Source organism: Rhyacophila brunnea, unplaced genomic scaffold, assembly GCF_057557595.1.
Source record: "Rhyacophila brunnea isolate RB1 unplaced genomic scaffold, BYU_Rbru_1.0 scaffold_11, whole genome shotgun sequence".
In the NCBI taxonomy this organism is placed as follows: Eukaryota; Metazoa; Arthropoda; class Insecta; order Trichoptera; family Rhyacophilidae; genus Rhyacophila; species Rhyacophila brunnea.
In genome coordinates this window covers 17,633,981-17,651,004 of record NW_028232763.1, presented here as the reverse complement: position 1 = coordinate 17,651,004, position 17,024 = coordinate 17,633,981, and the positions used below count along the sequence as shown (strand labels likewise).

Here is a 17,024-nt window from a genome sequence, read left to right as displayed (position 1 = left end):
GTAAAAAGGATGACTTTAAAATAAAGACTGTTTATTTATTAAGAAGGTTTCCAGACGGTAAAGTTTGAAATCTATAATCTAAGGTTTGAAATAAGTAACATTTTGGTACCTATAACTAACTCAATATGTCATTTTTTCGAATTAGTGTCCTCTGCCAGAACAGTGACGATATAAACTTCGCCTACCATACATTCGAAATATTTATTTTAACAAATTCTACACACCCCAATGACAACATAAGTCCTGCATAAAGTAATAATCTCTTGGACCGCCACTGAGTGGATTCCTGGAAGTAGATCTCCAAATACTTCATAGGTGGTAAAACAATATTAAATCCAGGGGCTGTCATCGGGTTGTCGCAAAACAAAATTATTTGTTTGTAGGAAAATCAGCATACATACACAAAAATACTGGGAAGCGGGTTGGCCATCTGGGTGTGGCTGTAACAAGGTTTTTAGTTTCTCGAATTATGGGATACATTTAAACACTTTGTTTAAATTTAATAAAACAAAGAATATGTTATTTTAAATAGGTAGCTACAATTTTTTACATATTACATAATACGATGCATTAAAGTTTGTCATAAAAACGAAACGCGTAATCAAAATTGATAATACTACTAATATGACAATCGGCGTGTTTTGTGTTTCTTGTGGTTTATGGCCTGGCCGTCATAAAGTAATAAACCGAATCCGGCTTCAAACGCTTGGTCCATTGCGACTGGCTTTCACATTTCAACATCTTATTAATCTGGTTCTGTGAGGAAAACACTTTGCTCTATTATGTCCCGGAATATCAAATTCCGCCCCCCCCCCCCCCACTCTGCAAAAAATATCACCTCTTTTTTATCATAAAAATCCAAAGTATCTACCTATGTCTACATGTTAAAACTCCATTACAATGTGTTTGAAAATATGTTAGTTGTTTATGTTGACATCTATTTCGTGATATAAACCCATAGAACGACCTAAATAGAATAAATCAACTGCAAAATAATGTAACTACCTATCAAGGAAGCACATTTTTTTTAAATGTATAAGTATGTAGGTACCTACCCATATTTATAAATTTATAGGAAAGGTGTTGGAAAGACTTTCAATCAGAATTTACCAGGATTGGAAGAGATAAAAAGACTTCTTAAATAATATTTAATAATTGTAGGTACATATAAGACAACCCTATGATTTTTTTGACACGACGAAATTATGTAGGGTATTTTAAAAAAATCGTAATTGGATGGCGTGGCCGTGAAACCAATCGCACATTCGCCTATATGAAGTGTATGGATGTGAAACCTGAACACTAACGGAGAAACAAGAGAAGGCTATCCAAGTATTTGAAAACAAATTTCTCCGAAGAATACAAAGGTGGCGTATCCGTGGGTACGAGTACTGAGCTCTGTGAACTATTCAGATGTTTCCTGATTGTTGTTATCTCATATGTCAAAAACTCGTTATTCATAATATGGTTTTAATTAAAATTTCCAATACTTCCGCCTCTTCTGATCCCCGAATCATTTGGATTTTGTTCGATGTTCAATGAGTTTGTAATCTCCCACGATGGCCGCGCGGCTTAAGCGTCTGCCTATAGCGTCGTGGGTCCCAGGTTCGAATCCTGGGTCTGGGAAGTACACATATTGTTTTTCAATTTGTGTATGAATTAGAGTATGGACCTAATAGGTTGAGTGAGTGGCTGACATCCATTTCTCGTAAAAACAAAAATCTGTCAATACAAACCTCCACTCTGTAGAGGCCCATAATATGGACTTATTAAGATCGGACATGGTCGAAAAAAAAATAATGATTATTTAATAGTGTCATAAATACTACTAGGGACCAGGGTAGTTTTGATATTAAGATGGGTAGGTACTGGCCGGTTGCTGCACACCCCCAACACCAACCACCCCGCTTAGTGCGACCATGATATCAACCCTTTTTACTCTGATACTATAGAATAAAAATAAAATAGGTAAGTAGTTTGTTATTATGTTCGTAGGACATAGACGATACAAATAGTTGACATTTTCTGGCCAGGATGCAGTGGACGCTGGATGTGCAAACATATTTATATGTGTGTTAAATATAAACCTCCAATACCAGAAATATTTCATTTTCCGTTCGCTTGTATTATTATTATTTTTGTTATTATTATAATATCTCTTGAAAGATGCGTATGTGTCTCAGATGGACGCAGCGGCACCGCCAGTGAATCTCCTAAACCACTTGAAATATTAGCCATATGGGTGAGCGATGAGCTTCCGTTTGTGAATATTTTTCTTCGCCAAATCCACCGATTATAATATTATTTCAACTTCCAATAATTAATGCTATAACATTTTTTTTGACTATTTATTGTTTGTATCGATAACTCAATTCATATTCAGACGGCGTGAATAAAAACAATGTTATTAAAAATTACTTAACCAGGAAACACATTAATGCGAACTGGCTTACCCTAGTTATTTACCCTATTATAGGTACCCTACGCTTCATTATTTCAATAAGCCATACAACCATGGAACACAAAGCAAACCGACTATCCGAAAATATTGAATGCGCGTAATGCCGGGTCCACACTGGCAACATGTCGCGCGACAACCTCGTTAAATTTTACGATAAGTATGATAATTATCGTAAAATTTAACGAGGTTGTTGCCAGTGTGGACCCGGCATTATGTTTACGTGACAAACTTTAATGCATATTATGGGATAGACGTAGCTACTGAAAAGAATAAATATTCTTTAATAACATGTGTTTAAGTATATGCCATATTTTTCCACACCCGAGACCTGTACCCTGATATACCACACCCGATAAGGTAGGTATGCCAGTTCCAATTAATTTTGTGTTCCTTGATTAAATCCTAAATATACTACGCGGTTAAATGTAAATTGTATGTATGCAATTCGCCGTATCACAGTTCACAGTATACCGGAAATATATGGCCGTATAACACTAAATTTAAGATTTATTTATAAATGAATTTGATCTCAATGGTATACGGCAATCTGTTTCCGATACAAAAACTTGCGGTGAACTGCATACGTACAATTTCCGGAGACGAGCTTGCGCTTTACATCCTACATCAGAGTTAGCGAACCTGTACCTATGTTTATACTTTATACACTTAGATTGTTTATGCATAAATGATACGTATGACAGGGTTTCCGCAAACAACTAGAAATTCAAAACTACACCGTATTTACAGCTCGTCTTTTGACATTGAATTACTTGTATTCAGGAAGGTAGATTACCAATAACAAGGTGCCTCATATTATACCTATAAAATATATAATAATGGTAAGGTAAATATTAAATAAAATCCTGCTAATAAAAATATGTCCAAAACAATATTCACAAATAAAATATGCAAGATCATCGCTCACTTATTCTAAATAACTTTTTATTCCACATCTGTTTTCGCTAGAGGTGGGCAAATATTATTTTTTGTGCTTAGGAGTAGAGCGGAAACGCACCAATTAGATATCAACTTATTTCAATCACGAAAAATAAAATACCTAGGTATGCAAATGAGACTTCGGGCTTCAGAGTGACGAACCTTTTACTGTTGTAGTTTAGTTATAGGCTGTGTCCAAAAAAATATACGTATGCAGTTGGCCATACCACAGTTCACCGTGAGATGCTGTATCGGAAACCGATGGCCACATACCATTGAGATCAAACTCTTGTCTAAATAAAACATTTTGCAATGTTATACGACTATCTTTTCCCAGTACGACAGCTGAAAGTGAACTGTGATACGGCGAAATGTAATACGTACAATTTACATGTAACTCTTCTAGGCAGCGCTGTGGACTCGTTTTTTTTAATATTACTCCAAATCAGGCTCAAACTCATGACTTCCGAATTTGATTTTTTAATTAATAAATGTCTTAAAAATGACTAATAAATGTGTCTGCCTATTTCTGACGACTCTGACTCCGAGTTCGTATCTTTCGGTCTGAAATTAGTACCCTCAGCTAACAAATTTATTTCAACTCGTATAAGAAAAAACGTTATAAAATCTAATCCTAGGTAGGAACAAGCCGTCTTCTGGTTCCGGACGAATACGTAAGGAATCATAAGAATGCGCGAAAGAAGGGGGAATATTTTGTATACTAAGGAAAGATGTTGGTATCAAAATATTATGTATTTGTATTTTAGAGACCTGTTTTATTAGGATAGACAGGCACCATCTAATCTCTTTGGGATACATTTTATTACGAAAATTCCCTTCTAAAGACAGACTAGGTTTACAAGAGGACTCGAAAGGTCATTGGGCAAAGAGACGATGAGCAGAGTGGTGAATAAAATAAATTTATTATAAAATACTTAATTATTACCTTTCCTATTGTTTTACATATTACACATTTCTTACATGTTTTAAAATATGTTTATATCGAAAGCTCCACATTTTTCATTTGTTTTGTAGAAAAATTTATATAGGTCGCTAGGTACAATATTTTGAGCTCACAACAATTATTTACTTCAGATCCTTTTTCATGATACTCTCGATTTGTTTATTAGGTACGTCATGTAAGTAGGTATATGATGATAAAAAATTGACTTTTCTTATAATATACAGGTAAATTTATTTTTCATCCAGTTTCATCTATAGTTATCTGTTAACTGACTCATGTACACTATATATAGGTAAGTTGGAATTAAATTTCAGTTGGTACTCTTTTATTTTTTTTTACATTGAATTTATTTAATACCTACATAAATGGCTCGTACTCTTGCAATCGCTGAGTGATAACGTATAGGTACTTTTGGTAAATCAAGGGTCTCAGGTTCGAATCCCGGGTCTGGCAATAACTACTCATATGTAATTTTTAGTGTGCTATTGAAGCCATAGTATGTTCTGGTTGGATAAATGTCAATATCAATTTCTCGTAAAAAGTCTTTTACGAAACCTCTTCGTAAAGCCGCGTTGCCACGATCCAAGTACGATCCGAGTAGACTCGGACCGAGCGCACTCGTACGAGACAGCTTCACACTAATTACTCCTATCCAAGCTACTCGGACCGCGTTCTGTTCTTCCGAGTTAGCCCCTATAGGAGTAATTAGTATGAAGCTGTTTCGTACGAATGGGCTCGGATGGCGCTTGGTCCGAGTCTACTCGGATCGTACTTGGATCGTGGCAATGCGGCTTAAGGCAGCGAAGATCCACAACATATTATATAGCTAATGAAAAAAATGGTTTATACTGAGCTCTTGCAATTATTGTTTCATGCAGATATTTCAATAATTCGAAAGAAAGCTAATTGTTCAACCAAATTTTTTGTTCAATATTATAGCAGTTACGATAAATGAAAATAATGAGGTAACTCTTGAAAGTATTTATCGATATTCCGTACTTGAAAGTCCCCTCCCTAATCCAGTTGGGCTTTTGCCGCCGAGGAATCAGGTTGTGTGTGAGCTTTTGATTTGAGTGGGTGGGGCACGTGTGTGCAATGTGCATGCCTTTCCCTTTGCGTAAGTGCATTCTTGTAAGACACATATGTGCGTAATAATTATTGAGCTTGCAAACAATTATAGTATTGACCACTATTAAGTTTGAATCGCAAATTCTATAAACTGGACGTTGATATTAAAAGTTTTATTATAAAAATAAGCTTTCGGCGCAGTGTACCTACCTAATGTACTTTAAATGTAAAAGTAAATATAACTCCACAACTTATATTAAATAATTAAAAATTATTGATGTAAATTAATTACCTACGTGTTCGTTGATTTCTCAGTTAAAATGTTTTATTTACTAAGGGTATTATTTACAACGTTCCTTTTTATGGGTTGTTTGAACCATGTGCCCTGCACGATCGCAATGACTTCGAATACAAACAGACTCGACAGAAATCCAACAAGTAGTGTTGAAATTCACAATGAAAACAATACTGCACAGCCGTCTTTAGACTTGGAAATATATAAAAAATTCAAAGTCACTCCGAATAGAAGTTCAATAACTATTCCAAATAAACGAAAGGTGAGACATAGTCGCTATCCAAAACTTGATAACATCTTTAACAAAATTTCTAAGTTTGATGAGACTATCCCGACGACGGCAGATGAACCTGATGTCATTGCTATTAATAATTCTAGATCAGAGTCTCGGCAATTATTATCGACGAGCGGGAGCGACTTACTCGATAATAATTATTACGTCTCTTCGGAGACGTCAGAAAGTTCAAGTGAAGTTACGGAAAGCCAAAGTGAATTATTATACCCGCCGTTGAACAAAGATAACGCCGCGTTCGCGAGGGAGAGACAATTTGAAGAATCTTCAATTGACGACGATGAAGAGGAAGAAGAAGAAGATGATGATGATTACGGAGAGTTCGAAGACGAAGTCGATGTGCCATATTTTTTCCTGAATCAAACGCGTCTAACACAAGATGACATGGATAAAGGTTACAGACAGTACATGCTGGCATTGATTGCTAATGGGTGGTCGCTCGCACAGAAACCTGCTGACATCGTAGCAGAACATCAACCTCCAAATAGTAACGAAGATAGTGATTGGGTAAGAGCACTTTTTCATTCATTTTTTTTTTAATAACACTACTGTTATTTCTTTAGTCAGATAGGTAGGTACTACTATACCTAAGTGTGTAAAGGTGTAACACAGAAAAATGGTTTCAAGGGGTCCATTTGGAAAAAATATTCATTATATCTCCACATTTATCCCGCCTATTACTTATAGCTGCTCGTCGCTTAAAACGCTGATGTACCGCATTTTTCCAGGTAAGTACATTCCTCTATACCCAGACGCTCCGCACTTTGAGTCTAGCGATAAATATCTGGTCTGCAGGTATAACTAAGGGTGTTCATCTACGAGTTTTTGTAACCTGTCGCATCTACAAGTAATTATTATCAAATGAGCGTGGCTTAATAGAGTGTCCGTTTGTGTCGCCCATGCTGTCTTGTCTTTTAGACACGCCGCATCGGAATATTAAGGCAAACATTGGATGCCCCAGATAATTTAACCAATTTATGAGTGCCCAACGGATCTTCCAGCTACCACGCGTGACGCAGAATGCCGAGAGGTGTAAGACCAATCTGTTGAGAAAGCTGTTCGACAGCCAAATCGTCCGGGTCACGATCCTCAATCATGATGTCCTAAGTGTGTATAACTACTAAACTGTACACACTAATTTAATAAATCTGAAATCTTACCTATGTAAGAAATAATATGTACTTCAATCAACACATCTGGGGCCGCCAGTTTGTGAAAAAATTGTCACCAGGGCTTAATGTTGGCTTTACATGATCGGAGATTTTAGTCCGGTATGTCTGCACAGACTATGGTTGCACAGAAACCAAAGCTGGCGTTTAATCAACAAATAAGAAAAAAAAGTCATTCTTGAATACAGACAGACCATCTGCAGATTGTCTGCGTAAACTCAATCTAAGTAAAATGTTTGAGCTTGTAATGCTAACCTATCCAGTTCCTAGATTATTAAGATGATACATAAATAATAACATTCGTAAATTACCAATCATTAACGTCACACAATTCAATAACTCGAAGTAGATTACATACTATTTACATGCGATGCAATCTTTTATTAGAGAATTTTTATGATAGTAATAATTATGAATAAATCACTATTGTGACTATATTGAAGATTGATTCTATCTACACATTTTTATTGTTTTGAAAAATCTATGAATTCAAAAGTATTTTTTTATCTTCAAAAGAACTTTTTAAACAAAATTTTAATGATAAAAATAATCATAAAATACCATATTTTTATTAATCCTTACAATTTAAAACATAAATTATCAACAGATTGTATTTTTCATGCTTTGTATTCTGTGGCTAAATACCACAGGTAGCATCATACTCGTCTTTAACTATATCAGTACATACTTAGTATTAATTACTGTAAAAAGTAATTGTTTGCAGATATATCCCAATATGTAATTGGTGCTGAAGACTATAATATTTGTATATATACATATATATATATTAATATTTGCCCTTATTGTTTTAATAACCCAGATCAGGGGTGGCGAACCTATGGCATTCGTGCCACTAGTGGCACACGAGATGATTTTACATGGCACGCGAATGTTTCATTTTGATAAGAAAAGAAATTACTATTATATATATATTTATAAACTGTTTTTTTTTTTTTATAAAAAAAGTTTTACAAAGTAATATCTATATAAGTAGGCACTTATATAGGTATAATATTAAAAAACAATGACGACGTCATAACCTTGCATATTTTCTTCGGTTTTTCATATTATGTTTACCAATCGATGCGCAAACGGAAACGACGAAATTCACGAATAAATGACAAATCACATTGTATAAAAAATAGCAGGCAAATCCTTTTCAAGAATAATCATTACGTTTAATGTAAATATACAATTGCATAGGTCGGTCCTCAGGATCGCGAAATTAAAAATAAAAGTATTCAATCAACAAATCTAAAAAAATTAATTAAGTACTATCGGCAGTCATTCAAATATAATAACTGCTTGTTATTTTGCCTCAAACAATATAATCTCTAAAAATGGAAAACCGTTCAGTGATGGAGAATATAAGTAGTATGATAGAAGAGTGGTTTAAATGCTTCCACGATCTCTTTGAGAATTTTGAAAACAAGGAAAAAATTTTCAAAGAATAAAAGATATGCCTTCAGCTAGAAATGTGGTGACAGATAGAATATCAAGAACTCAATTGTAATTTTTAAACTGTTTTAATAGAATTCTTATAAAATATTTTTTAGAAAACTTTAAAAAACTTTTTTTCACCATGAAAAACTGCTTGACACGTCAGACAGTCGAAAAATACTATTTGAGAAATTTTGGCACGCATACGTAAAAAGGTTCGCCAACCCTGACCCAGATCATACAATGGTACTTTTTATTAAAAAAATCTTTTAGCTGGAGAGAGGTTTTGAAATAAATATGTATTTATTAATCTTTCAGGTTTATGGATCTCAAGCAGATGCAAATGTTGACTCAGCGTCTGGTATTAAGTGGGTTTATTATGGCACACGAGCGGCGATTGAACCGTCCAAAGTACCAAGAAGGAATCGTATGTATTCACACTTGCTTAAATAACTGACTTACTAATTAAACAATTAGGTCGACAATCCACAACGAAGACATAATAATACACCAATTTAAATTATTTACTAAGTACGGCTATAAATACTGCTAGAGATAATTGAAATACAATTTTGTACATAGTCATTAAATGGATTATTTTATATAAGTACGTAGAGTTTGTGTTTCATTGATTTTTCATGATTCTCTTGAATTCAGGATTGGTTTATTCATTTATCGAGAATTCTTGAGAATTTTTTCTATAAAGTATTGTGCGAACAAATTGTTGTCAATTTCCTTCAAGAGATGTTTGTTGTTTTGGATTTTTTCTTGTCAGTATCATTAATTATTATCAAAAGTCAATCAGGACTTCTGAATCTCACATCTTTTATATATCATTCTTGATAACAAATTCTCGAGATTCTCATTGATGATTTTTTGAGAAATGGGAATTTACTTCGATTTCTAGTGAATTCTCGAGACGAGAAATCTCGATCACAACCTCTACATACAATATGTATAATAATGATTTTATATTGGCATTATTGCCAAAATAATAATTACGTATTTGCAAAATACATCAAGTAATATAATATGCTTCATCTCATAAAAAAATCTTTATGTTAGTTTGTAAAACTTGACAACATAATACTTATTTACTCATTCATTCAAACATGTATTAGATAAAACAACCTTTTATCGCAAGAAATTACAGTATTTTACTTTATTTAAAATGATATCTCATTGTAGCAAGTGACCCAAAAGTATGACCTAAAAGAGATTATTTGTCATGCGTTTTTCATTAATTTATTCATTATTGTAAACCAATGATTAATTTTTAATTAACTATATTTTTTATTCAACGAATAATTCACAAGATTTAAGAATGTAACATTTTAGTTATTGAACATACATACTTTTGAAAACACTTCGGAGAAAATATATTATAACAAATAAAAAAAAATCTTTTTGAAAAATGTAAGATACACCTGCATCTCCCGGGTATCGCGCCCATGCACATAGATCACTATAAATACTAAAGGTGTCATACTTAATTGCGACAAATTTTAACTAATGGCTTTTAATACTCTTACTACTAACTAAAGCGTTTTCTAAATTGAGCTACTATTGGCGATCGGCTTTTGTATTTTAAATCAAAGTAGGTATTACTTTAATTACTAACCGACGTCACGGATCACTACAAGATTTTTGTTGTAACTTACTTGAACTTGCTAATAATTTTAAATCAACTATTTTTTTTTGATTATTAATTTTATATTTTCTCAGAAATGTTTTCAAAATTATGTATGTTCAATGATTAATAATTATTAGTACTATCATTTGAGGTTGGCCTAAGGAAAAAACAATAATCGTTTATAAATTATATTCTGACCTTACTTCAAGAAATATTAGTTAATTTTAGCAAAAATGTTTAAAAACATGGAAATGCTCATATTACAAATACTTCAAGAAGATTTATCGATTACTGTGGAAGATGCACTGTCAAATCTGGAATATGATTCAAAAGTCAAACTAAAAAAAAAATTATATTCAATGATACTGAAGACTTCAGAACCTTTTTAAAAAGGTAAAATTAATGTTATGAAAACAGTTAATTTAGACCGTTTACAAAAGGCCTTTGTTTGTGACGAGAGTGTATGATATCTCGAATTCAAGAATATTTGATTCTTGAGAAATCAAGAATAGTTTATTGATTTCTCGAGATCTTGAGAAATTTTTACATCAGCAAATTTTAGTGAAGCTCTTCGGAGCCGAGAGCGTTTTTAACTCATTGATGGAAAAAAAGAGAGAAGAAAGGAATCAATTAAATCCATATATCAACATTCATTTTCAAGTTATTTTACATGTAATATGGATGAGTTAAAGGAAAATTACATTATGAATTAATGACTGCATAATATGAACATTATTCAAAGAATATTGATTACGTCGATTTAGGAAATGTACAAAGACATTATTGACTCTGAAATTATTAATTAAGAATATAAATAAGTATTTTTCTGGAGGATCCCCCAATTGATGCTAAGAGTAACAGTTAAATTATAAATTAAAATTAAATTTGAAGTTATAAAATATAAAACATTGATAATATCTTTACAGAAAGTGCCAATCAAAAAGTGTCTCAGCACTATTTCCAAATGACAAAAGAAGGAACTTGCAGAGTGCCGCAGCGGCGTGTTGTCAACGTTCAAAGTTGGTACCCGAACCCATCGAAGACGTACATGCCTCGGTGTACGTTCTTACACTACTGCGGTGACGATACTGGATGCTGTCAGTCGGATTCAATGACATGTGCTCCAAAATACATCCAGCAAGTGGAATTATACTTTTATGTTAGTTTGTTTAATTTTTTTCTTTATACATTAATCCTTAATTTTATCGTTCAATCTAATTCAATTTATATTATTGACCAAAAATAGCTGATGAAATTTTGATTGAAATTCTAAGCTATAGGTAATTTTCCAATAATGTCTTAGTGATCTGGGTTTCATCTTTCGGCATCTTCAGACTCTTGTATATTTACTTTCTTTCGATATGATATTCCTAAATAATGGCACCCCTACAAAACCGCCCGGACATTGCCACCAAACCAAATGCACCCGTACCAGTGCTCGTCAATACCGCCCGGACAAATCCGAATCCGCTCACAAAAAATGCAAAAATATATAAAACAAGTACTTTTCTGGTTTTTAGAATTGCATATCGATAGAAATTTCCATACTTACGATAATCAGTGTAATTTGAGATTTAATCCGTTGCAGCTGTTAATAGAGTAATAACTTTAAATCATCAGCTTTTAACACTTAGTTAATGCCTCTGTATGGTAGTATTTCTTATTTAGAATATTTAAGAAAGTTAGCACACAATATTGAAATTTAATTTAAAATATTTTTTTTTTTTATATATCTTTATTCCTATGTTTTTTTATTTGTGTATCTAAAATATAATATTATGTAAAAATAAAAATGGTCTCATCTTTTTCGTTTTAGACGTCCATCGTTGGTAGATCTGGTAACATGATTGAAAAGTTGATCTTCACGAATCATACTGAATGCGAATGTGTCATCAAAGGGGCAGACTATATGGTGAAGGATGAGACTTCTCCAATCTTATCGTTACGGCCGGGGCCATCAATGACGAGACTTCTCGACACACCTGATGCTAACATCAGAACGGAAGCACCGATGCCACTTAAACGGTAATAATGATTCTCTCAACAAATTTTCACACTAATTTGGTACTTTTTCAAACCATAATTTGTAATGTCGACTACATGACATTTTAAGTAACACACTAACTAGAAAATGTTAACTTCTCAGCTGATCGATAAAAACCATTTTAAAAATGTGTAAATGGCAAAACTGTATAATTTAACATAACAATTTAAATAATGAAACAGTCTGTGTATCATTTTATATTGAATTAACATTTAAATAGTAGACAATTAAATTGATGTTGATGTTATATAAATGTTTTAAATACCTGTGCATTTTAGAAAATATACTCAATATTTAAAAATCGTTTTTTAATAACATAATTATCAAGAAAAAAAAATGCATGTTCAATACTGACTGTTTTTCCTTACCAAAAATGCAATAGAAAGGAGACAAGATGTAAAATAATATTGTTTTCATTTTAAATATGCAGTTCAATAATAATTTTCTTATTTGAAAAGGAAAACACAAAAAATCATGTACACACTTATCCCTAAACAAACCAACGTATTTTATTACAACGTTTTTCTTAGCTCGTATTCTTATTTGTCCGGTATAAATCTTGCAATCGATTTTTAACTAACTTCCTGACTAGCTAGACATTTGAAACTTTTAGAATATATCAGAACACGATGCCAATGCATTTTTTTAATACTTTTAGCCATCTTTAAGTAGAATTGAATTCATTTTCAGTTAATTCCGTTTTGTATGAAAAGTTATTTCGACACCATTATTGGTTGTTAGGGGTCTGGGGTCCTAGCAACTGAATTATTTATATATACGTGCGTTACTATGGAAATCAATATGACATGTCAAGTACAAATTTTTTTGATCGTTTAAGCTAGTCAAGTCAAGTTTATATGGTTCAACAGAATTTAAAAACGTTGCACATAAAAAGCACTTTTTATCTTGTAATTATTTACATGTTACATTTAACCGCCATAATAATATTAAGTACGTATATTTAAAATCGCTATTATATTTTCTGATTTCACTTTTTTTAAGTGCATTTTAGTTAGGACTTCATTTTATGCGAAGTGAAGTAATACTAAGTGTTACGGTGACATCTAATGAGGGTACTATTATGAAATATACAATTTACAATTAAAAGTGTTTTAATTAATCAATAAAATTGTTTTGTTGCTAAAAAAATTAAAGAAATAAATATATTTTTTATTGAAAAAAACTGTTTTCGTATACTTTAAGGGCTTTCATCTTATTATTGCATACATAATATGTTTTAAATTTTCTTGACTGTCTAGTTAATTTTTTGAATAAGTCATGATTTTAATATATTTTGATCATTGAGATTTATGTTTCATTCCCGCATTAACCGTTCCCCGATTTATCATTTTCCTTTACCTATTGTCTAAATATTATGGTCTCATCACAAATATTATCCCGATTGACTGTTTTGGTTAAATATTTTTCATTTCGCTTTCGTAAAATTGTTTATGGTACATACAGACCTTTCAGTCGCGTCGCTTTGTTTGCATAGGTCGCATCTCGTATCATGATTTTTTATAAGTCACAACTAAAATGCCCCCCACGAAGAAAACTAGAACTCTAGCTGAGAAACTGAAAATAATTCAAGATGTCGAAAAAAATTCAGGAGAAAAACAAGTTTTTTTAAAAAAAAAAAATTATATCGCATTTATCGTTTTTTTAGGGTCCCTTGAAAACCCTATAATCGAGGTTTCACTGTTCTGATATTTTTTTTGAGATGAATTTTCATTCAATGCTATTTATATTTAATTTTTTAATTCATGGTAACTCGAAACTATTTATATAAAGTATCTTAAGACAAAAATTGACTGGTGTACAATTTTTTTAGGTACTTATATATAATAGGTTTTAAGAAGACTTAGTTTGTTCTTCCACATATGTACTTAGAATCTGATGCTTAAAATGTCACAATTCCTTCTAAGCTATTTACCCGTTGATCGGCTTAATAATGAATGTTGAAAAAAATGGAAACGTCACAACGTGAGAGAATTCATACGTTAACAAAAAAATTCGTCAAGGATATGCAAATTTTGATTGAAATTTACATTTACTAAAGATGACTTAAAAATGCAACACTTTCTATGATTGGGACTGATTTTCAGAAAGTTACCCAATATGGGTTGCATAATATAATATAGCCTCAGAGTTTTTTTAACATTAAGAGGGCTCGCACATCAGAACTCGCCGCATGCGTCTTATGACGAATTCGTCGATGTGACGTCATCGTAAACCAAGAAACAAACGTTATCAAATGGAGCTTCGCAGATTGGCCGATGCGACTGCGACGCTTGAAAAAAATATGTTGCTGCCGCATGCATCGAGTTGCATTGTGCCAGAGCCTGCAAGTCGATATCGACCAATATCGACTCCGCGTATGTGCACAGCCGCACAATCGGCCATTTCTCTCCGGACTGTCGCCACGTTTGACGTTTCTCCGTACATCGAGAAAAATTGCAAACGAGAAAATTCTGTTGCGATAAAGGATGCACTGTGTATCGATATATGCCTAATTGACGGATGAATCCAATATTTTCGCCTTCTTCTTAAATGTCTGCGGTACCAATACATAATAATCGCTGTTTCCGCGTCTGATGACATATTTACACAATGCGTTGTCTAGCTAGAGTATAATATTTTGACGTTTCGGGGTACGCGCGAATGCGGCAGCGGCGAATGTCGAATGTCGATGTCGCTAGGCAGATGTGCGAGGTTGTATTATGCAACATTCGCCGGCGGGTCTCGGAAGTTTTGATTTATGGCCGTCAGGCACACAAGGCGAGTTGTGATGTGCGAGCCAGCTAACACGCGTTGCCAAATGCAGCTTCGCAGATTGATCAAATGCAACTGTTTTGTCTGAAAAAAACATCTGGCTGTTGCATTCGACATGTTGCATCCTTCTCGGGCACCGAGTCGAAAGGGTCGAAGTCACAAAGAAACACCTACGAATTGGTCAATCCTATACCGGCTCGCCGATCACCGCATTGAAATATCAATACGTTTCGAAGGCTACGTGCGACTGTCGCTAGGTAGATGTGCGAGGTTGTGTCATGCAACACTGGCCAGCCGGTCTCGGAAGTTTTGATTTATGGCTCTCAGGCACACGAGGCGAGTTGTGATGTGCGAGCCAGCTAAGATATTATGTCACTCGAAGCATTCATCTATAACACTTTCGAAAATATTACCGACATCTACATATTAGTGTACACTGGGAATAATCTTACTTATAAACCGATAAGATTTGATACGTCTGATTGGGTCAAATAACAATAAGATCTTTTTCACATTAATTGTCAATAGATCTCCGACATCGATCATTCAATGAATGTCAATAAACATGAAGCAGTATGCTCAAGGAGACTGTGTTGTCATATGAACAATAAATACGTATTTACTGTGATCATTGCAATCATCAAATTATTGAAAAATTATATTTATTTATTTATAATTGTTCAATTTATATTGTGTCGTTTGCACATTTTTAGCATTCTTTACAATTAAAAAAATGGTCTGCTAAATACTGATAATGTTGCACGTTGTGACATCACTAATTATTCAGAGTTTAACAATAATTATTGTCATTGTATTTTCGTTTATGCATGTAATATTGCCATTATTTCGATTCAATATAATTTTATGTTTTATGCATGCTCCTCTTAGTTTATAATATAATTGAAATAACCATATATTATATTTAATTCCATATTGAACTTGTATGCGAAAACCATTGAATCTCTTTCGGTGTTTGATGGCTTGAATGAAAGACTTACGGTCCCAAGATGAGTGCAAAAATAAAATGTTTTACCAAAATAAAAGCTAAGCAAGCGAACAAGGCCAAAATAGTAACTCTGGATTGGGGCTGAGTCCCAACAAGCCACTAGTACTTTATATTACTACAACTTTATTTAATGTTTCTTTACAGATGCGTTTGTCCCACTGAATTTTCAGTTCACAATATGAGAGACGGAGATTGCGAGTGCGATTGTTTTAATAAGCAAAAGGATTGCTTGAGAAAAAAGAATGGACGTGAATACTTCAGTCTGATAGATAGAACGTGCATCCACAACGGGGTGTGTCAAACACCAACTTGTAAATACGGAGACTACATAGATATTACTGGCCGGTGTCCGAGGAAACACGAGAAAAATTCTGACTTACCTAAAAAAATATACAGAAAATAAATTATTGTATTACAATATTTTCTAACAAAGCTTTATCTGTTTAATAAACATAACTGTGATATATTAAGTATGTTGAAATTAAATGACTTAACTTACATAATTTACACCAATGGGCTATCTATTTCAACAATGTTGTATTTTATTGATACAATCAAAAGAACCCTCAATTTGTGTACTCTTAATTACGGTTATTATTACTTTAGGTTAATTACGGTTATTATTTATAGAAGAGGAGAAACAAATACTAAGATAATATGAATACGTGAAGTAATTAAGGCGCTAAGTACCGAAAAATTGAAAAATGTTCTACGTACCAACGCCAATAACCTCAACAATGGTCTATATGCCTCAAGCAAGTCAAAAAAATACAGTAAAATATTTAAATCTGGCGATGTTGTAAGTCCGTTGGCGTGTTTTATTTATAATGGTGTAAGTACCACTGCAGTGGTCAACGATATTCTATATAAAATGGCTGACGACAGTGTGTTGACACTCACGATTTCTGTTAAAAAACGTCGTCAAAAAGGTGAAGAAAGTGTCC

General features: G+C 33.1%; 1 protein-coding gene across 2 annotated transcripts; it reads left to right on the top strand.

The window, feature by feature from the left end:
* Window positions 1-5,382: 5,382 nt before the first annotated feature.
* Window positions 5,383-17,024, top strand: LOC147078435 (uncharacterized). 2 transcript variants are annotated; one of them, XM_085957061.1, is made up of 5 exons: window positions 5,383-6,523; window positions 8,944-9,052; window positions 11,185-11,417; window positions 12,075-12,283; window positions 16,225-17,024. In XM_085957061.1, the coding sequence occupies exons 1-5, from the start codon at window positions 5,750-5,752 to the stop codon at window positions 16,481-16,483; spliced, it is 1,584 nt and encodes a 527-aa protein (XP_085813187.1). In that variant the 5' UTR covers window positions 5,383-5,749; the 3' UTR covers window positions 16,484-17,024. The 2 variants fall into 2 exon arrangements, with proteins under 2 accessions (XP_085813187.1, XP_085813195.1); XM_085957069.1 differs by lacking the exon at window positions 16,225-17,024 and having other exon boundaries at window positions 5,387-6,523; window positions 12,075-13,444.